At 42.0% G+C, this 22948-nt stretch overlaps 3 protein-coding genes across 3 annotated transcripts in view; all 3 read left to right on the forward strand.

Annotated features, from left to right (window-relative positions):
• Positions 1-1317, forward strand: part of prkar2aa (protein kinase, cAMP-dependent, regulatory, type II, alpha A) — a gene marked incomplete at its 3' end in the record, with an annotated part of 66914 nt that extends 65597 nt beyond the window's left edge. The window contains exon 10 of the mRNA XM_079515186.1: positions 1297-1317. Coding sequence (XP_079371312.1) covers positions 1297-1317 — 21 coding nt within the window. The remainder of the gene's footprint in view (positions 1-1296) is intronic.
• A 3462-nt stretch (positions 1318-4779) lies between these two features.
• Positions 4780-12793, forward strand: naa80 (N-alpha-acetyltransferase 80, NatH catalytic subunit). The gene is made up of 2 exons (XM_079494994.1): positions 4780-4961; positions 11176-12793. Coding segments are annotated over exons 1-2 (1092 nt in total). The 5' UTR covers positions 4780-4959; the 3' UTR covers positions 12266-12793.
• On the forward strand, positions 7072-22365 carry hyal3 (hyaluronidase 3). Its single transcript, XM_079494985.1, has 7 exons — positions 7072-7155; positions 14826-15125; positions 16317-16752; positions 17299-17446; positions 20083-20212; positions 20962-21051; positions 21299-22365. The coding sequence occupies exons 2-7, from the start codon at positions 14853-14855 to the stop codon at positions 21608-21610; spliced, it is 1389 nt and encodes a 462-aa protein (XP_079351111.1). The 5' UTR covers positions 7072-7155; positions 14826-14852; the 3' UTR covers positions 21611-22365.
• Positions 22366-22948: the final 583 nt, after the last annotated feature.

Raw genomic sequence — 22948 nt, forward strand, 5'->3', positions numbered from 1 at the left:
CACACACACACACACACACACGCACATACACACACAGCTATAGACGACATAGATCAAATTGTCATTGTTTGAGCCAGCTTCAACTCTTCATTGTGTTCCTGCTGCGATGACTAACATACACACCAAAAACACACAAACATGCAATACCACATTCAGGCTTTGCTGTCACACAAGCAGATAACACCCAACAAGCCTCAGCCAAGGACGGAACAACACACACACACACACACACACACACACACACCCCTACCTATATTATACACACTCTCAAACACACACAGGCACCCGCATTTGCAAAAAGAGACACCTGGTGGGGGAAAATAAGGACAAGGAAAAAAACGTTAAAAAAAAATGAAAGCAAGAAAAGTTTAAACGGGAGAGAGAGAGAGAGAGGTTTTAGAAAACATTTTATGAGATAAACAAGAAAAAAAAGCTTTGATAAAATATTATTTAAATAAATAATGAAAAAAAAGGTGTTTTTCCCTCTTTGGGAGGTTGGAGGTGCGGACGTTTGTGAGCGCACTCCGTTTCTTCTACTGTCGTTGATTGGGTTGAGTTGCGTTCGTGCTGGTGAATATTTGCAGTACCACAGAAGACGTTTAAAAACCAATAAGAAGCCTATGTTTCTGGGCCATTGTTATTCTGTCACAGAACAACATGCATTGTCAACATCATTGTATTAATTATTATTAATGTATTATTACCAACATTATTATATATTCATTTATAGCTTTTTTTTTTCCTGGGTTTACTTTGACCGATTCTGATTAAATAAAAAATATTTAAAAATAAATCACCATCCATCTCAGACGAAATGTAAATCAGAATCAAAAAGAAATAATCATTTAATAAATAAACATTAGTGCATATTTTTCCTTGATTATTCATGAATGAGTTGTCCTGGATACAAAAATGACAAAAAAAGAATAAAGCAAAAATTTTGTTAAGTCTTGTTTGGTGATATTCTGAAGCATGTATGGTGTTTTTTTAGTGACGCAAAGCTAGCTTGTAATAGTATACAGTAGGACATTGTGTATGTATGTATATGTATATTTGTCACATTCCCAGCCTTTATTTAATTTGCCCTGGTTGAGGGAAGTGCGTAAAGTACAGCGAGGGTAATAAGCTTGCACTAGTCTGTCTGCCGTTGCAAAGACATGGTATCTGACCAATCATCACAAGCTACTACCGTACTCTGAGTTGGCGGTAAGCAATGTCACTGCTCAAGGAACTTGAGTCATTGCATGTCAAAAATGCATGACTAAGGAGAGATACTGGCGTTTATCTGTCCGCAAGGGACAAATCAGGAACCAGTGACCTTCAATGGTTCACTGAATGGCTATATTATGGCAGCCAGCAGTAACACCTGCATTGTTTTCAACCAACCCAACCCCTTCCCCACACTTGGGACCCGTGGGCAATAAATACACGCTGTGTACTGTACATACAGTATCTCACCAAAGTGAGTACACCCCTCGCATTTCTGCAAATACTTCATTATATCTTCATGAGACAACACTGAAGAAATTATACTTTGATACAATGTAAAGTAGTCCGTGTACAGCTTGGATATCTGTATTTTCCCCTCAAAATAACTAAAAACGGCCTGGGCCATGGCTCAGTGGTCCAGGCACCTTGGCTGGTAATCCAGTCTGGCAGTGTGCCGCGGGCTCGACTCCCGATCCTGACAGCCCTTACTGCATGTCTTCCCCCCCATCTCTCTCCCCATTTCCTGTCAGCCTACTGTCTGTCCCTCCATATAAAATAAAGGCGAAAGCCACAAAAAAAACACATAACTAAAAACACAGTCATTAATTCCAAACTGCTGGCACAAAAGTGAGTACACCCTTAAGTGAAAATGTCCAAATTGGGCCCAAGTGTCAATATTTTGTGTGGCCACCCTTACTTTCCAGCACTACCCTTACTTTCCAGCACTGCCTTCATCCTCCTGGGCATGGAGTTCACCAGAGCTTCACAGGTTGCCACTGGAATCATCTCCATGATGACATCATGGAGCTGGTAGATGTTAGAGACCTTACGCTCCTCCACCTTCCGTTTGAGGATGCCCCAGAGATGCTCAATAGGGTTTATGTCTGGAGACATGCTTGGCCAGTCCATCGCCTTTACTCTCAGCTTCTTCAGCAAGACAGTGGTCATCTTGGAGGAGTGTTTGGGGTCATTATCATGTTGGAATACTGCCCTGCAGCCCAGTTTCTGAAGGGAGGGGATCATGCTCGGCGTCATATCAAGAGGTTGTCTTTGGGAAATAGACGGAGTGCTGCCAGCATTGCTCCAGAGGTTGAAGGGGTGGGGGGTCAGCCTGTCAGTGCTCAGGCCACAGTGCATCAAATTGGTATATGGCTGTCGTCCCAGAAGGAAGCCTCTTCTAAAGATGATGCACAAGAAAGCCCGCAAACAGTTTTCTGCAGACAATCAGACTAAAGACATGGATTACTGGAACCATGTCCTGTGGTCTGATGAGACCAAGATAATATTATTTGGTTCCGATGGTGTCAAGCGTGTGTGGCGGCAACCACGTGAGGAGTACAAAGACAAGTGTGTCTTGCCTACAGTCAAGTATGGTGGTGGGAGTGTCATGGTCTGGGGCTGTATGAGTGCTGCCAGCACTGGGAATCTACAGTTCATTGAGGGAACCATGAATGCCAACATGTACTGTGCCAACATACTGAAGCAGAACATGATCCCCTCCCTTCAGAAACTGGGCTGCAGGGCAGTATTCCAACATGATAATGACCCCAAACACTCCTCCAAGATGACCACTGCCTTGCTAAAGAAGCTGAGAGCAAAGGTGATGGACTGGCCAAGCATGTCTCCAGACATAAACCCTATTGAGCATCTCTGGGGAAGGTGGAGGAGCGTAAGGTCTCTAACATCTACCAGCTCCGTGATGTCATGGAGGAGTGGGAGATGATTCCAGTGGCAACCTGTGAAGCTCTGGTGAACTCCATGCCCAGGAGGGTGAAGGCAGTGCTGGAAAGAAATGGTGGCAATATTGACACTTTGGACCAATTTGGACATTTTCACTTAAAGGGGAAAACCACCCATTTTCAACATTTTACTATGTCATTAATATACCTTAGAGCTGTTGTGTGGAAATAATAAAAAGGTCCCCCCATTCTGTGTTTCCTAGAACTGTAATTATGAAAGAAATCATTAACATGGTGAAACACATCTTGATGACATCATCAAGATGTGTTTCACCATGTTAATGATTTTTTTTCAGACCTCTAGTTCTAGGAAACACAGAATGGGGGGACCTTTTTATTATTTCCACACAACAGCTCTAATGTATATTAATGACATAGTAAAATGTTGAAAATGAGTGGAATGCCCCTTTAAGGGTGTACTCACTTTTGTTGCCAGCTGTTTGGAATTAATGGCTGTGTTTTTAGTTTTTTTGAGGGGAAAATAAAATCTACACTGATATCCAAGCTGTACACTGATTACTTTACATTGTATCAATGTGTCATTTCTTCAGTGTTGTCTCATGAAGAGATATAATGGAATATTTGCAGAAATGCGAGGGGTGTACTCACTTTGGTGAGATACTGTACATGCACATGGTCATCCAACCGAGGGCCGGTGTATCAAGCTGAACTGAAGGCCAGGGCTGATGCAGCCTGTCCAAATTCCGTTGCAGATGATATTTTTCAGATCAGTTTATTCACTTGAATATACTGTATATACTCATGAAGATGTATCACAAATCAAAGTGCTGTGCAGTGCTGTGGCAAATTCTACATTAAGTTATTCATGTAGGACATTTTTGAGAATTGATTCAGATTGAGAGCAGGAGTTAAGTGATGGAGAAACATATTTGAGAAAAGTAGGCAAATCCCACCCCTCCATTTGGACTGCACCAGTATTGAATAAAGCCATGGAGGGAGAGTTGCTTTGTAAAGGTTCATCCTTTAGGAAGCATAAATGCGCTCTGCGAGTTTCAGATGAGATTTTCCGGTAATGTGTGTACAAGTGGAAATGTTGTCCCTAAGGGTGGCACTAAATGAAATGTCATGGGGTCACTAAAATAAGTTGGGTTTTTACCTCAAGGAAGCATGATTGTGTAGCCTACCTGTAGAATGGACAATCCAGCCAAAGTGTTGGGTGGACCGGCCGGTCGACAATATCATCATTCATTTTGATCAATTCCTGGAAGGTAGGATATACCTTTCTATATAAGTGTTTCTTTATTTTGTCAATTTAAACCTATTGCCTTCCTATTAGATACCTTTATACGTATTGATCCTGTGGGGGGAATTCAAGCGCCAGAGGCAACAACTAAAAGTGGTGGACGTTACTGTCCACCACTTTGCATGAGTATATGTTACTTAAGTATTTGTATTTTTGGATACTTTCTCTTCACTATATTTCAAAGACAAATATTGTTCTTTTGACTTTTTATGTAGGCCTATTTTTTTCTTTTCTTTTAGGAAACAATTACATTATGCATTTACCACAAAGTACATTATGAATTAACCCTACTTCAACTATAGTGAAAATAGCAGCTTGTAGATCTGCCATTTTCAATTGGAAAATCGTAGCTTTTTATGCTTTTTTTATTCAATACAGCAATGCATTGATATAAAAATTAATACTTAAGTATTTTAAGCTAATTTGAATACTTGGGAATTTATAAAAGCAAACACTCCAGTTATTTTTGCTCAAGTACACTTTGACAGACAACTGACAGTTTTGTCCACACTGAATCTAATTGTGTTTGTAGTAACGCCTCCACCCAAAAGATGGCAGAGTAGCACCGAGTGGCTTCGGCAACGCTCTCCCTCTTTCTCCAAGGGCTGACCCTGGAACGGTAAAACAACTGTGATCCCATCATATCTTGTATGTGTGCAGAAGTTAAACCTGATCACAGTTCAACTTCAGCTTGTCAAATCCTTCCGACGAAGAAGAGTTCTCTGTACCAGGCGTCAAGCTCTAAAAATGTAGGTATAGTATGGCATGGCTACCGCTGGCTGATATTATGTTTTTGCTCTTTTCTAATCTAAAAAGACACTCACTGCAGCTACAGTTCACTACATACATAGGCTAACGTGTAACCGTTCACTCAGTGTATTTCTAACGGTTACACTCAGTCTGTGTGACGGGCTCGTGCTTGAGTGCTTATAGCTACATAGTAAACTCCAGAACAGTTAACAATGAATGAGCATTGAATGACAGACTGATTGTTGTGTATTAGTTCACTGACGTTGATAAACTGATAGACGTAGATTGTCTAAAAGGTCTAACTAACGTTGCGGTGTGTGACTGTCACATTCTATCAGGATTCAGGACGTCCCGTGGGGTGGTTTGTTTATTATTTCTGTAGTCTGAGTCTGTCTCTGACCATATATGGAAGTGACGCTGTCAGGGGGAACAGTACAGTAGCCTACCGATTCAAAAGGTAACGGGTACATTCAAAACAGTTCAGTGCTGTAGTAGACTGTATTTATTTTAGTAATGCACAAAATGTGTACAGTCGTGGTCTGCGTCTGTGGCTGAGACCTGAGTTGAGAGTGTCTGTCTAAATTGTATTCCCTATTACAACTTATATAACCACCTTTTCCTAGAAAACCCTATTATATGTAGGCAGTATAGTATAACATTACCTGAGTTACTGTACACTAACAGGTATGTCATGAAGTTGCATTTTCCCTCCTAGTCATTCATGATCATCTGATGATGTCCACATGGAGGTAAAGGATTTTGCCCAGTAGGAATGTAGGAGGAATGTAGTGCTGTCTCTCCTTTCAGGACAGGTGCAGATAAGGAAAGACCATGCTTTGTTTAAAAGGCCCAAACAAAAAAAGCTTGTGTTTTATGCATTGAATGGGCTGGACAATATATCCATATTGTGTTTGAGACTAGATATTGTTGGATTTTTAGCATGTTGTAATATTGCAATTATAGCAAAAGTGTTTAAAGCAAAGATTCCCAATCTAAAAGCTTGAGGTATCTGCTCAAAGATTGAGGTATCTGCTCTACCAAATGTTCCAATACTAGTATTGGAATCAGCTGCCGATACTGCCTAAAATGCTGGTATTCAGTATATGGCTACTATATATGACTCTATAGTCAATCTGATACCGTGTAATTTATCACACGATGATAACTAATTTACACATCCATCCATCTTCAACCGCTTATCCGTAGTCGGGTCGTGGGGGCAACAGCTCCACCAGAGAGCTCCACACTTACCTCTCCAGAGCAACATTAGTAACGTCCTCCTGGGGGATCCCGAGACGTTCCAAGGCCAGTGAGTCGATGTAATCCCTCCAACTGTGCCTTGGTCTGCCTCGGGGTCTCCTCCCAGTGGGACGTGCCTCGAGGACCCCCCTAGGGAGACGCCCGAGAGGCATCCTAACCAAATGCCTGAACCACCTAAGCTGGCTCCTTTCCAGGCGAAGAAGCAGTGACTCTACTCCAAGTCTCTCTCGCGTGACTGAATTTCTCACCCTATCTCTAAGGGAGATGCCAGCCACCCGTCGGAGAAAACTCATTTCATTGTTTAATAATATTTATACTATTTACATGTTTTTTTTAACAATAACATAATTCTTATTTATTCATAGGTTTTTTAATGCATTGGTATTGGATTGGTACTCTGTATTGACCGTAGCCCTACTTACTTACTTAAGTTACGGGTATCGGAATATGATCGGGTAGGATTTTTTCATTTTTATTGAAACTTCTCTAGTTTTTTGCCAAAAATATTTTGATATTAGACTTTTGGCCATATGGCGGCAGGCCAGCGGCCCAGCATTATCTCCAAGTGTGACAGATATACTACAGTATGTCCAGTCATAGACAAGAGAACCAGGCTTCTGTCACATCATGTCCCTGATTATCAGCTAAACACCAGTTTCCTGTTGCATTTGTCTTAAGATCCCTTTTTTGGAGTGTGTGTGTGTGTGTGTGTGTGTGTGTGTGTGTGTGTGTGTGTGTGTGTGTGTGTGTGTGTGTGTGTGTGTGTGTGTGTGTGTGTGTGTGTGTGTGTGTGTGTGTGTGTGTGTGTGTGTGTGTGTGTGTGTGTGTGATAATAATTGAACATGCATAGTCAGTGTCAGGACTCAGGCAGTTAGCGAGTGTCAGTTGTCAATGAATATCATTGTTCACTATTCTCTTGGCTGTTCTGCATTGGTAAGTTTGGATCAATACTATTTATCTTAATGCTGCATTCAGTGAGCTCACATTATCATAGTTTGGAAAACTATTTCATTTATTTTATTTACTTTAGCTATAACTTTAGCTTTAACATTTTATAGCTGGATAAAATGTGTTCCATTTTCATCTGTGGTTTTGTTGTGATATATGTGCAAGTGATGCAGTCATGGGAAGGAGGTATCAAGTTTACTCTCATTGAATGGCGAGAGTGTTATAATTCTGTAGAGTAGATTCTGCCAGGCCAATATATTAAAAAAGTAAGGCCTAGGCTGGTACTTCTTTCCTTCTCCTTCTTACAATTACAACCATTTCACCAGAGCCAGTATTGCAGATGTGGTGCTCCCTGCTTTTAAAAGTAAAGTGAGCAAAGGCTCATTCATTTATATAGGAGCCACACAGTGGAACAGCCTGTTAACCAATGTTAAACTGACCTCCAATTTGAGGACATTTAGACAGAAGACTAAACAATGGCTACTGGAAAAGGTTCCCCTATAAAGGGTCGTCTTAGAGGGATGGATAGGGTTGTACTTGTTGTGTTGTGTATGTAATGTATATGTACTGTTATGTATTTGTGATGTATTTTAAAGTATTGTTCCGTTCAGTGTGAGAGGACCTCAGTGGAAATAAGTCTTCGGACTTTGCTGTGTAATCCTTGAATCACTGATTATAATGTTGTATTATGATTGCTTTTCTAAATAAATCAAATCAAATCAAATCAAAATTCATCTTACATAGGTTTGCAGGGTGAAAGACATACTGTACGTTTAAGTTAGTTTTAACGTGAAATTAACGAAAAACAAATGTACAAATACACGAGTAGAAAAGAAAATCAAGAAACAAAAATGCATTGGACGACATTTCAGGTTAAAATGATGATGAAGATCATGATGAAGATGATAAGCCATGTTTTTAGATGGGTGTAGTACTGTATGTACAGTATGTCACTCCCTTATTGCATGTGGTGCCATTTCCACTTCCAGTTACTTCCCTTTAGTGACAGGCAGCACATTTTGTCCAAATGTGACATCTCACAGTCCCATATAAGGGTGACGATCTGTCACTGAGTGACATCTCACAGTCCCCTCTAGCGGTGACGATCTGTCACTGAGTGACATCTCACAGTCCCCTCTAGTGGTGACATCTCACAGTCCCTTCTAGCAGTGACATCTCACAGTCCCCTCTAGTGGTGACGATCTGTCACTGAGTGACATCTCACAGTCCCATATAAGGGTGACGATCTGTCACTGAGTGACATCTCACAGTCCCATATAAGGGTGACGATCTGTCACTGAGTGACATCTCACAGTCCCTTCTAGCAGTGACATCTCACAGTCCCCTCTAGTGGTGACGATCTGTCACTGAGTGACATCTCACAGTCCCCTCTAGTGGTGACGATCTGTCACTGAGTGACATCTCACAGTCCCCTCTAGCAGTGAGATCTGTCACTGAGTGACATCTCACAGTCCCCTCTAGCAGTGAGATCTGTCACTGAGTGACATCTCACAGTCCCCTCTAGTGGTGACATCTCACAGTCCCTTCTAGCAGTGACATCTCACAGTCCCCTCTAGCGGTGACGATCTGTCACTAAGTGACATCTCACAGTCCCCTCTAGCGGTGACGATCTGTCACTGAGTGACATCTCACAGTCCCCTCTAGTGGTGACGATCTGTCACTAAGTGACATCTCACAGTCCCCTCTAGTGGTGACGATCTGTCACTAAGTGACATCTCACAGTCCCCTCTAGCGGTGACGATCTGTCACTGAGTGACATCTCACAGTCCCCTCTAGCAGTGACGATGTCACTGAGTGACATTGGCATGCCTAATGCTGCGTTCACACAGGCTGATGCAAAGATACAGTCTTCCATTCATTGTCAATGGAAGCCAGCGACATGAAGAAACAAAGATGCATCCGATCTTTGTAGTAGCTGCTGCAAAAGCTACAAATTGAAGCTGGGTTCAACTTCCAGCTACAACTGTAGCTCCAATGAGACACGTCACTACGGATGCACGCTTGACGTCACGACCGTGTGAGCAACTGATTTTTACAAAGCAACAATGTGACAAATGATGCTGTGATCTTTGCATCTTTTGCAACTGCCCGTGTGAATGCAGCATATGAAGAGCACCATTAGGTACTCTTCTTGTCCCTGGAGACATTGTAGCTGTCTCAGACATTGTAGCTGTCTCAGACATTGTAGCTGTCTCAGACATTGTAGCTGTCTCAGACATTGTAGCTGTCTCAGACATTGTAGCTGTCTCAGACATTGTAGCTGTCTCAGACATTGTAGTGTCTGTCTGGTTTTTAGATGTGCCTCTTTTCTTTGTTCTATTGTCTTTTATATAAAGCCTTATATAAAGCAAGCATATATATATTATATTATATTATATATTATATTATTTATTCAAAATTGATGGCCTTTTTGAAAAATAATTATATTGTTTGGCAATAGGGACAATTTAGAAATGTTGTTTATCATTGTTAGATTCCTTTAAAGGAGGCGGGGCTAGCCCCACCTTATATAAAGCAAGCATATATGTGGGAAAACAAGACACAAAAAAACCCATTTATTGTTTTTATCCTGAACCTGAATAGGTAACCTGAACCTTTTTCTTTTAGCTGTTCCACGTTATATTTATAGGTTAGTGTACAAACCAGTGTGACCCAAGATGCATGAACTAATGTATTAATGTTCCTCCCCTGCCAGTGCCAAGTGCCCCCCCCCCCCCCCCCCCCACACACACACACACACACACACACAGTACACCATGACACAGTGATATCTGGCAGTGTAGTGACAACGTGGAACCAGAGACGACGACGTGTCACTGACTGACTTCACTTTAGGAAACGATAAAGACAGAAAGATTTCCGTTTAAATCATTACCATACTAGACTTTCTTCAAGAGCCAATGCTGTGCATGTGTTGAGTGCTCTAATTTCAAGTCGGCACGCATCAAATCTAAATCTTGAAAAGGTTTCTGTCTTTTAAAATAACAGATGATTTGAAGTCAATAATTAGGCCACTGAACTGCATGGTTTGTCCTGGTCTGTCGTTTGTTCTGGTTCAGAATAAAGATTCAAATTAAATGGTAAGGATAATTGTAGAATATATTATTTATCCAGATTGAATGTGAGTTAGTGAGCAGTGCCTTGCTCAAGGACACTGTCCATGCATGGCTACAGCAAAGGCCCCTCGGTCATGGAACAGACACCCCAAGTCCATCCAGCTAAACCCTGGCTTAGTGCAGAGGAGAGGGGGATGAACATAAAAGGTTCTAGAGGAATAGAGAGGGATAGACTGACAGATGGATTAGAATGAGATCAGGACTAGCTGTCCTGCCACAAGCTCAGGGATTGTCAGTGACTACGTTTGAATGCAGGTCTCCACCAGAGGAACTACCAAAGTTGACTCGAATGTTTCGGTCACGAGATTGTGTGTGTTTAGCTTCTTCAGTCACAATCACACACTACACCAAACTGGTTTCAAGTGAAGTCTCTGTTGTCCAAAAGAGATTTAGTTTGCAGTGTGAAGCCCAAAACGAATACGGGACATCTACAAGACAGAAGTTACCGAACTGATCAAAATCGTTAAACCACATACAGTAGATTACCACATACATGTAAACCAAATTGATACTCTAGTTTGGATTATTTTCAGTGAGGTCATTCCGTTTTGTGTATCCGTATAGTCACATCTGTGAATCTGCAAAGCTGCACGTCAATATTTTTTGTCATGTGCCTGCATCATAGCATTAGTTATTAACATGACACTCTAATACTAATGTGTTCTTTGCATGTCTCTGTTATTTGTAATTCATTGTTTGTTAGATATATTTGGCTATGTTTCCCCTCCTAGAAATTCCGCTGGTCATCAAAAATATACAATACAGCTTCTCAATAACCTGCATGCACCCACCCACCCACACACTAAACTCACTCATTCATTCATTGGAGGAAATGAGAACTGATGCCACTTAAACCCTAAATCATCAGGTGTGAGTCCACAGCATCATCACCATCATCAGCAGTACCACCAGAGTTCACACCAGAGGCCGCCGACGACGGGACGGAGGACTGTCAGCGCAACGGGCCAACAACAACAACACCGAGGCCAGCTGTGGTCTGTGAGGCTGTGCATGATGTGGCTCCACCACCAACAGCATCCATCTTGGAGCCTTTGAAGAGGGACAATGTGGGTTCTAGATGGAACACAGAAGCTGCATCGGACATGAGAGCCGCAGGGACGCCGGGCACAATCCCAGCAGAACCAGCCCGTTCACACCAGCCAGGTTCAGTCCCGGAAGAACTCGAAGGGAAGCTGCGAGCGCTGCCGATCCACCACCGCCCGGACCTGCTGTTGGCGTGTGCCGACTTGGTCAACACGGAGTGGCGGCGCAGCCAGGCGGCCCGGGTCCACTCCCTCCAGAAGTCCAGCGCAGAGTTTCCCGTGTGCCTGGTTCTCCTGCGGGGGGAGAAGGGGCGCGAGTCCGAGCGGCTACTGGGCCACGCCCGCCTCTCCAGGGTCGTAGGTCACGGCGGAAGCCTGTTCGTGGAGTCGGTGGTGGTGTCCCAGGTGGAGCGGGGGAAGGGCTACGGGCGGACACTGATGGCGGAGGTGGAGCGGTACGCGCGGAGCCGCGGGTTCGGGCGCCTGTGCCTGACCACGCACGACAAGCAGCACTTCTACGCCCACCTGGGCTACACGCTGTCCGCGCCGGTGCAGAACGCCGGCGCCATGGCCGCGTTCGTCCCCATGGAGACGCTCCTGAGGTTCTCCGGGATGGCGGTCGTGCAGGACGCAGACGCAAGCGAAGCGACGGGGACGGAAAGACGGACGGGGACGCAGAGGGGAGGTGTTTGTGGCGTCCCATCTCCTCCTCTCCACCCTCCTCCTCCTCCTCCTCCTCTTCCTCCTGCTCCACCTCCTCCTCCAGGCCTCCTCCACCCTCCTATGCCTCCCTCCTCCACCCCCACTCCCTCGCTCCAGTCTAAAGCACAGCAGCAGATTGTACAGACTCTGACCGAGACGCCATACAGAGATGCTAAGGGGACACCCATCTTCTGGATGCACAAGGACATCTGACACACACGCACACACAGACGCACACACACACACACACACACACACACACACGCATGCGCACACGCACACGTGTTAAAGACATGTACTACAGTCATCCTTAGAAAAAAACAGGATGCTTGCTGATTACAGTCAGGATATTGCAAAAGGCTGTACGGTTCTTTTTATGTCTCTTGACTTACTTGGCCAAATCAGAAGCCGGGTAGATAAGGTATGCACTAGTGCAGCAACACCACGCCATCTATTGGTGATTAGGTTTGGACGATAAAGAAATGGGTTTGTGTGACTAGGAGATTACCAGCTTGAACTCATGGCTTGTCTAGTCACCTTGTAATGTTGGTGAAAGCCTGGCTGTCTTAACTAATCCAATCTAAGTGGTTCTCAGCCTCGTGTTGCAAGGCGTGGTGAGCTTGTAGATCGGCTATTTTCATGTATCTGTGGAACCGAGTCAAACAAAATGTGCCTCTTTGAGGCAAACTGTAATGCCTCAAATCCCCAGTTAACCCATTTAGACCTCGGTTGTCTGAAAACCCTATGGGCAGTATTATGCGTGTCTTAAGTACCAGGTCTTATTACTTAACTTAAGACCTGGAGACGTGATCAATGCCATTTGGCTATTCTGAGTGGCCAAACAGCATTGACCACGCCTCCAGGTCTTAAGTTAAGTAATAAGACCTGGTACTTAAGACACGCATAATACTGCCCTATGTTTCTATGTCAGTGGTTCTCAACCTTTTTCACATCAAGGACCCCCAGATTTATCTGTATTTGACCCCCATCTGAAAAGATGTTGTTCCAGGAACCCCCCCAGTAGCAAAGATTTGAGTTTAAAACGTTCTGAAAGAATATATATTATTTTGGAGGGTTGTGGACTGAAAAGGTTGAAAACCACTGGTCTAACTTCTTCAGGTCTGACGAGACATTCTGCAACTACACCTTAAGAACAACTACACCTTAAGAACAACAACTACACCTTAAGAACAACTACACCTTAAGAACAACTACACCTTAAGAACAAATACTGACATGTTGGACCTGAATGTGCCTTTACTGAAATGCCAGTAGTGTGTGAATTGTGAAAGAAGAATATATTTTTGAATCAAACTGAAAAGAAGTGTATTGAGGTGGTTAAAAACAATAAAGAAACACATTGAGTCCTGTTCCCTTTATATTTCTTTCAGCTCTAATCAACTTTAATCGATGATGATAAGCTATGAGGTCAACTCTCTGATGTTTGCATTCATTCACATTAACAGCCGATTATTACATGGTTATTTTAATTGTGGTAAATCGTGACTGCTTTTGCTGTTGGTACACTTCATTTCATTAGAATAAATTCTTAAAAACTGAAATTCATTATAATAGACTTGTACGTGCCCGTCGGCCACCGGCCTACTTGGGAACGATGCAACTTGGGAACCTAATAATACCTGTTAACTATCTGTCTGTGTCCCTTTTGTGCCCATACTGTATATGGAGAGATATGTAGTATGCAATACCTGTTGTCATAGCACCCATTTTAACTGTCTGTCTGTGTCACATGGAGATCTCTGTATCTGTCTGTCTGCCTGTGTGTGAAGAGTGCAAACTGACTGAAAAGTTAGCCTGGGGTCCACCTATGCTTTCTATGGCATAGGCAGCTCCTGGCAGGATCCGCCGGGAGAATCTAGACGCAGCTGTGCGACATGAGACTAATTAATTCGAGCGACAGACAGAGAGAGAGAGGAGTGTGTGTGCGTGTGTGCGTCAATTTAACAAAGGTGCAGACGATCAGAAATTAGCGAGTGATCGACGTTTGCGCTACTGTATGCCCCAGACTTTTTTTTTCTCCCTGGAAATAAAAACGTCTGGGTTTCTGAGGCTAGTGAAAAGTAGACCAGAGCCTTTTGTGGTGGTTCTGGAGAACCGTGGGTCCGACTCGATACCTGGTACTGCACTCCCTGTGGGGGTGTGGAACGCGTATGTCGAATGTGAAGTCGGTGGGTCAAACGGTTCTCGAGTTACGTGCATTACAACCGTGTACACACACACGCACGTACGCACGCAGAGATGTGGTGCATTTATAGTAGGATATTGCTTTGCTATATTTTATCTGTAAATAGCATAATCATACACAAGGGCAATTCTTGGTTTATGTAAGGCAAGAATCATGCTTAACATATTATGAATAGCATTTAGATAACAATACAAGGTTTTCTAATAACCTGTAATCGGTACAATTACTATTATCAGAATTTACAGAATGTCCAATTACTCAGGTCTTTTGTTGCTTTTACAGCAAACCTGTTGCAGTATAATGTGACTTTTGATGCCTTTTTGAGTGGAGCACACCGCTCCTTTACATGCCTATGTGTGTGTCCGTCTGTCCCTATGTGTGTCCGTTTGGAGTAGCGGTATAATATATTTTTTATATTTTTATATTTATTTTCCCCCCCACCCGTTACACCCAGAAGTTGAAAATTCTAGTAAGTCAACAACGGTGCTTGACTCCAAAGGCACCGCTCACTCCAAAGGCACCGCTCCACTGTGTGATATGGTGTGATTTATTTCCCTCTCTGCTCAGGAAGGACACATCCCTGCCTAAACAGCCATGGTGCTGTTTCACCTCCCTCTCCTCTTCATTCTCCTTGTCCTCCTCCCATATCCTCCACTGTGCACCGCCTCCATCGCCCATGCCTCCGCCCAGGAACACTCTCCTCTCCGCCCCGGCTCCCTGGCCGCGGCAGAGCCCGTCCTCAGGGACCGGCCATTCGTGGTCGTCTGGAACATGCCCACCGCTCGTTGCCACCAACACTACGGTGTCCACCTGGACCTGAGAGACTTCGACATTGTACACAACCAACAGCAACATTTCCAAGGACAGGTGAGTGGATTAGGATTTGAAGTTCACAAAGTCCCAATTTTCTCTAGGAAGGCTGTCTGAGCATTCATGTAATTCATGTTCTAATTTAGTTACTGAAAAGGACAAAGGAGTGGCCGCACACAGTGATAGCCAAAGTGCCGATTATCTCATTCTCATATTTCATTCTCTGCATTCTAATAAATAATCGGCACTTTGGCTACCAGTGTGTGCGGCCACTCCTTTGTCTTTTTAAGACTAAACCTTTTAGATGTTTCTGCCGTGGGCTGGCACCACTATAGACTGGTGTGTGTATAGCATCCTCCTGCACACTAATAGAGGGTATGCGCATGCATATAGTGAGTGGCAAAGTGAGTGACAAAGTGAATTTAATGTTGTTTAAAGTCATTTCATGCAATGAAATAGGACTTTTCTGTTTGGATGTACGTATAGGCTATCAAGGCCAGAAAGTAGTTTTTGCCACATATAGGCATTCCCGCATAACTTCCTGGTATGATGATGATGTCACGCGCATACCCTCTATAGACGAATCCAGAAACGGGTCTCATGGTCGCAGCTTACGTATTTCCTCTAGGCGGAGCCGACATAGCTGCGAGGGTAAACCCGCACGTCTTCTACTACATTGAATGGTAGAGTGACTGATGTTAGTCTAACATTACAAAGATGCCCAGAACATCGGGATGAACCTGTGTTGTTTATGGCTGCTCCAACAGTAGTGGCAACATAAAAAGAAAAAAACGGAATGTCAAAATATCCACCGCGGTGGCTGAGACCAGAGCCATAGAGTAATGGTTGAGACAAAGCAGTGAAAGGTCCTGAAAGATACATAACGTCAGTCTTACCCAATACCCAATCTTTCTGTTTTATGAACACAAGGCTGCTGTACTTTATACCTCGTACTTTAAATGCTTAGTATGAGGTATAAAATACAGCAGCCTTGTGTTCATAAAAGAGTAACGTTTGAGGCAGACTAACATCAGTCACTCTGCCGTTCACTGTAGTGGAAGAGATGCGCCTGGTGAGGGTTTAAACCCCGCAGCTATGTCGAGTCCGCCTACAGGAAATACGACCCATTTCTGGATTCGTCTATATAGTCACTGACCTAGCAACTCATTCTGTCCTACCAACCCTCTTTTCTTTCCCTCTGATCCTTCCATCGTTCCTCCCTTCCTCCCGCGCCTCCATCCATTTCAGGAAATGACCATCTTCTATCGTAACCACTTGGGGAAATACCCGTACCTGTCCCACGACGGCAGGTTTGTGAACGGAGGCCTACCTCAGCTTGGCGACCTGGCAGGCCACCTTTCCCTTGCCGAGTCACAGATCTCCAACCTGCTGCAACCAAACTTCACGGGCCTGGCAGTGATCGACTGGGAGGAGTGGCGCCCTCTGTGGAAGAACGACTTCGGAGCCAAGAGGGCGTACCGGCGAATGTCCAAAGCATTGGTGAGGCAAGAGAGACCGGAGTTGCCGGTGGAGGAAGTGAGAGCGACGGCACGCCGTCAGTTTGACAAGGCAGCGAGGTACTTCATGGAAGCGACGCTGAGTCTGGGGGTCACACTTCGTCCTGGAGGTCTCTGGGGGTTCTACGGGTTCCCCTACTGTTACAATCAATACAGGAGAGAGACTGGTAATGTTAGGATGGAATGCACTACACTACAGCACGCACACGCACTGTCACACACACACACACACACACACACACACACACACACACACACACACACACACACACACACACACACACACACACACACTTTGCTTTGTTTGATAGATGCTCTACAAATAAAGATAGATTCCAACTATTCTTATTGTTTATTCATTCACAAAGACAATGAGAAAATAGCATTTGGACAACACTTTAACCACTTGAACCCTAGTGTCAACAGCCGGTGATAAAAAAAAATCTATCTACAAGTAGGGAGAATAGGAGCAGGCCTATTATACAGAGCTTTGGTTTATTTTGTTTTATTGTTTTGGTTTATTTTTAAACTCCTCAACTGCGAATCTTGCAACCACGCTTGCAGTACTGCCATATTACCCCTAGGGCTGATACATCAGCTGACCAGTCAGTACAAGCATATCACCCTCTCTGTCCTTTTATCAACCCCCCACCCAGGGCAAACAAAAACGTTGTGTTGAAGTTTATTAGCATAATTATTTGTCTTTTTTTCAGGGGACAGGTACACAGGGCAGTGCCACCCCAGGGCCAGGGCGTGTAATGACCGCTTGGCATGGCTGTGGCGACAGTCTACTGCCCTCTACCCCAGCATCTATCTGTCTCAGGAAATGACAAGGACTAATGACACACGACACATGGTCAAGTATGGAGATGTGCATGCACGCACGCACGCATGCATGCACGCACGCGCACACACACACACCCAGCCTTCTAGCTCAGCCTATCATTCCAACTATTAGTCTGTATAAATATATACATGTATTCACTCACACATATCTCTCTCTCTCTGTCTGTCTCTCTGACACACACACACACACACGCACGTGCGCGCGCACACACACACACACACACACACACACACACACACACACACACCTAAACAAAATGGTTACTCGACAACCAAACCTGTGACCATGTACTGTATAGTCTAATAGTCGACAGTAATAGTGCACCTTGACAGCGTATCCTGTATTACTTGAAAGCAATAATGCTCTTTTTGCACAAGTTACCTTGGTTACAATTCTGTATTGCCCTTTAAAGACGCTGCTAAACCATATAGTACTGTATGTACTCCCAGGTGAAAAATAAATATACTAAAGTATAGTACATTTATTATATAAATGTATTATTTTCAAAAAAATTAAGTTGTACTTAGTTGCACTAAAGTTGCACTAAAGATATATTTAAACATATTTTAAATATATTTTAATGTACTTTCCCCCCCGAAAAAAATACAATTTAATTACAAATAAAGTACAGCACAGTACACTTTTGCTGGTGTCATTAAGTATATTAAAGTATACTATCATTACATTTATAGTGCATTAACAATACATATCAAGTACTAAATAAATATATAGAGTATATTGCAATTATGCTTAAAATATACTATCAATGTATTGCAAATATACTTGTATTTGTTTCAAGTATACTATCAATGTATTACAAATATACGAGTATGTAATAAATTAATTTGAAGTATACTTTTAATAGTTTGAAGTAGTAATGTAATAATAACGCATTTAAACTCACTAAAAGTACACAGACAATTAATTTAAAATATACTATTATTACAATTAAAGTATGTTTGTGTTGTAACATTATTATTACATTGCTAGTACACTTGAAACTATTGAAAGTATACTTCAAATGAATTTATATTATTACTATACTACTATTACTATATATATTTATTTAGTACAAATGAGTATATTAATTATACTTCTGAAAAGTATAAATTTGCATATATTCTTAAAAAAAGAATATGCCAAAAATTGTCATATTGTAACGGCTTGAGGTATAGTTGCGGCCTGCAAGAGCCATGTCAACTCTTTGTTGGAGCAACCATCAACAACAAACCCAATCCAACAGATACTACACATACAGTATGAGAGAGACTGGCCAAATGAACAGACATTTACAGTCATGGTTTTACTAAACAAATTACATAAAACAACATAAATCACCAAAAAACACTAACAAAACACTAAACACAATGACCCATAAAATAACGCCAATATGCATTCTAATATTCAAATAAAACCACAAATAAGAACAATAACAGACAGTCCTTGGAACCCCAGTGCATGCTGGGAAATGAACTTCCTCTAGCCACCAAGTATTTTTAATACACTCAAAATATAATAATTTAAAATATATTTTAAAGGAAAGGTACTTAAGTTGAACAAAAGATAAACATTATTTGAATACACTTTTAAAAATTACATTTGATATTTTTGTTTAGTACACTTAAACAAATTACAAATTAATTTATGTTGACATTTAATGTGTATATATTCAATATATTTTTAATTTACTTAATAACAATACATTACAAATATAATGTAAGAAATATATTTCTAATAGCATCCAGGAACATTCATGAATAGTATACTTAAAATAAAGTAGATTAAAGTAAACTTTAAGTGTAATGCTTTTTCTGTATACTTTGTCAGCATTATACTATAAATGCACTGATGAAAAATGTACTTTTATGAAGTATAATTAAGTGAAACTTCAATACATTGGGCATTAACATACTTACAAAAATGTATACTTGAACATATTTTGATTGTATTTGTGAAAAGTATACTTTTTATATGCATATTATAGTATATCTTAAGATAAGTGCATATTGAGGATACTTTCCTAGGAGTATACTGTATAAGAACTTCAAATACAATAGTTTAAAATATATTTAAAATTAAATGTACTTAAGTTCAACAAAAACTTAACATTATCAGAATACATTTTTGAAAAGTACATTTAATTGAATTAGAATTATGTTGACATTCAATGTACTTTCTAGAAATATATATTGAATGCACTCTGATTGTATTTGTAAAAAAATGTATTGGAATTTTTTTTTTACTGTTTAGCATGCTTTGACAAAAGTACCAATATACTTTTAGTACAAAAGTATACCTTCAGTATAATAAATGTACTAAAAGTATATTTTTAATATATTAAAATACATTACTTTTTCACCTGGGCTGTACTGTTGTTGTTATGCCTTGTCTCATGTACCGGTGACGTGCTGCACTGCTTAACTGTTTCCTTTATATGTTTTGTGTTTTGGGGACTGCGGATGGAATTTAGCATCTTTGCTATTTACATTGCATTTTTTTGTAATGTTCATGAATATGCTTTGTCCCGTCAAAATTAACAAATAAAGTAAAGTACAATAACGTCAAGTAATTCAATCTTGATGAGTATTAAGGACGTGTCTTACTGTATGTGAAGCTGAGCCCTCTGATCAGATGTGTCTTTTCCCAACAGATACCGACTGCTGGAGGCCTTGCGAGTGGCATCGCGTTGGCGCCATGGTGGCAACGGTGCCAAACACGCCACGCCTGTCCTGCCTTACGCCAGACTGGCCTTCAGACACACCCTGCACTTCCTGGATGAGGTACTCACTGTACTGCTGTGTGTGCGGTGGTTCTCAAAGCTTTTCATGTTAAAGGAGAATTTCAGACTAGAAGGCTTTCTTACCTTTATTTGTAGTTGTTATGTCCCCACCAAAGAGGTCGAGGTGTTATTTTGTGCAAAAGTGCATTATTGGCTATTTCCCCTACCATAAGCCCTCAATGAATTGAATTGAATTGAATTGAATTGAATTGAATTGAATTGAATTGAATTGAATTGAATTGAATTGAATTGAATTGAATTGAATTGAATTGAATTGAATGGGGCATTGGGTTTTTGTGCTAATTCGCTTATTTCCATTGCTCAAAAATCTTTTTTTTTATATCCTCTCTTCATAATGTAAATAGTATCCCAAGCGGCACACTTTACTACTTATTTCGATGGAAATAAGCGAAATAGCACAAAAACCCACCCCCATTGAGGATGGATCCCCAAATGTATATTTATTTGAATATATTTTGTGCTGTTAATACTGTATAAGTGATGTTAAAGTGTCGCAGAGCTCGGAGCCACAATGCAAAACTCTTTTTTATTTTGAAAAGAAACCAACGTTTGGCACGTTTCTTCAGGGTTTGTTTCTAAATGAACAGTGCCAGAACGTCATCACATACAGTATGTTCAAGTCACACCGTTTACCCTATAACATAACATTGACAACCACTGTGTGTAAGATGAACCATATTAAGTGTGTTTTGTGCCTGTGTCTTTGTTTGCATGTATGTCCCACTACAGACCGACTTGGAAAGCACGCTGGGAGAGAGTGCAGCGCTGGGCGCAGCCGGAGTGGTGCTGTGGGGAGAGCTGACGTTTGCCAAGTCAAAGGTATACACTACCTTCCTCTGTGTGTAGGAAATAGAATTATAGTAAGTAGTGAGTGAGTCTTTCTGTGCGTCTGATCGTTCAATTTCTAGTGGCCTTACTGTGTGTGTGTGTGTGTGTGTGTGTGTGTGTGTGTGTGTGTGTGTGTGTGTGTGTGTGTGTGTGTGTGTGTGTGTGTGTGTGTGTGTGTGTGTGTGTGTGTGTGTGTGTGTGTGTGTGTGTGTGTGTGTGTGTGTGTGTGTGCACTCAGCATCAGTGTGAGCTCCTCAGAGACTACATCCACTCTGTCCTGGGGCGCTACATCAGAGCTCTGAGGTCCGACACCCAGCACTGCAGCCTCCGGCGTTGCCGCGGCAACGGCCGCTGCGTCCGACGTGACCCCAACTCCCGTCACATGATCTCCTCAGCCTCACACACGATGAACACCGGTGACGTCATCAACCACCCCTCCGGAAAACGTACACCTTTCCACAAGCACTTCCTGTGTCATTGTTACCACGGATGGAGTGGCAAGAGATGTGAAGAGAGGAAGGAGGAGGATGAGGGACAGAACAGATTCTAAGTTGATAAGGAAAAAAAAACAATAAATGATCACATAGTGATATTTTTCAGGTGAAAGAAGCGCTGGTTTCTTTATTTAAGTATAACGAACACTCCTCTCAACCGACTGGTCTCAATCATAACATTACGTTACATAACATTGGGTGTCTCTAAAGATTTCTGTTACCTGCTTCCTGTTACCTGTTTCCTGGTCATGTGCAAGGTTAATTAAATAAGGTTAGGAAGCGAAGACCGTACGGTGGACTCCATGTTGCTCCCTGGAAGGAAAGAAACATGCGCAATTGAGACCAAGGAAGCTGAACCAAGGAAGCTGAACACGGAAGTGTTGGCTGCATATAGCCCATTGCGCATGTTTCTTTCCTTCCAGGGAGCAACATGGAGTCTTCGCTTCCTAACCTTATTTAATTAACCTTGGTCATGTGACCTGAGTAACCAATGTAAAAAGGGAATATCCACACTCTCTTGTATAATTCAAGTTTGAGTTTCTTTATTTCATGAAAACACATGCAGCAGCAGTCCACCCTGAGAAACGAACGTGTTTCGGCACGCAGGCCTTCCTCAGCGCTTCAAACTCGCGTTTTAAAAATACAGATTTAGGGTCTCTGGCATACGCTAGGGCCCCTCGTGTGTAACGGAGGAGACACTTGGTTGTCTACACCCTCCACAAGACCAACCTGTAGGATTCTGCACTTACAGGTACATGGAGAATTGGACTAAAATAAAAAAAAGTATAAATAAATAAATGGCTTAATATTTGCTCACCTTATGTATTTTTCTGTAAGGCATTGTTATTTTTATAGAATATAAATTTAAATCAAGTCACACGTTTCAATACATTTACATTTTTAATGAACCAAGTAATATGAGCACAAAGATGTCACACATTTACATTTTTAATGAACCAAGTAATATGAGCACAAAGATGTCACATCATTTTCATTTAAACATTAAACATATTAAATTGTATTTTGAGGAATATCGAGCAGCATTTTCTTTCCGTGTACACTTTTCAATCAATCAAACAAACAATGAATGAATGAATTGAAATGTGTGCAATTATCATCAACCGTAGCCTATATTGTTAAAGTCACACTTTCAATACTTCATCATTTTAACTACAGCCATTTTCTTGTGACTGCAGTCAGGCAGCACTCAACATCATTCAAGCTTGTTGTACTTCTGTATATTATATCATATATTTGCGCCGCCCTCGTTGAAAACATTGCATTTCAAGCTTGTCACACTCCAGGGCTGCATGAACAGGAATACAAAACAATTCACCCCTTTACCAACCCGCCCCGGCCATACAGCCCCCTTACCAACCCGACCCGGGCGTACA

This window comes from Electrona antarctica (genome assembly GCF_951216825.1).
Source record: "Electrona antarctica genome assembly, chromosome: 2".
Classification (NCBI taxonomy): domain Eukaryota; kingdom Metazoa; phylum Chordata; class Actinopteri; order Myctophiformes; family Myctophidae; genus Electrona; species Electrona antarctica.

Bases quoted from the DNA above. Each gene is read 5' to 3' on its own strand.
- hyal3 (XM_079494985.1), top strand. From the start codon at position 14,853: ATGGTGCTGTTTCACCTCCCTCTCCTCTTCATTCTCCTTGTCCTCCTC. The intron at 17,447-20,082 runs GTATGGAGATGT...TTTTCCCAACAG, and splicing joins GACACACGACACATGGTCAA to ATACCGACTGCTGGAGGCCT. The intron at 21,052-21,298 runs GTATACACTACC...GTGTGCACTCAG, and splicing joins TGACGTTTGCCAAGTCAAAG to CATCAGTGTGAGCTCCTCAG.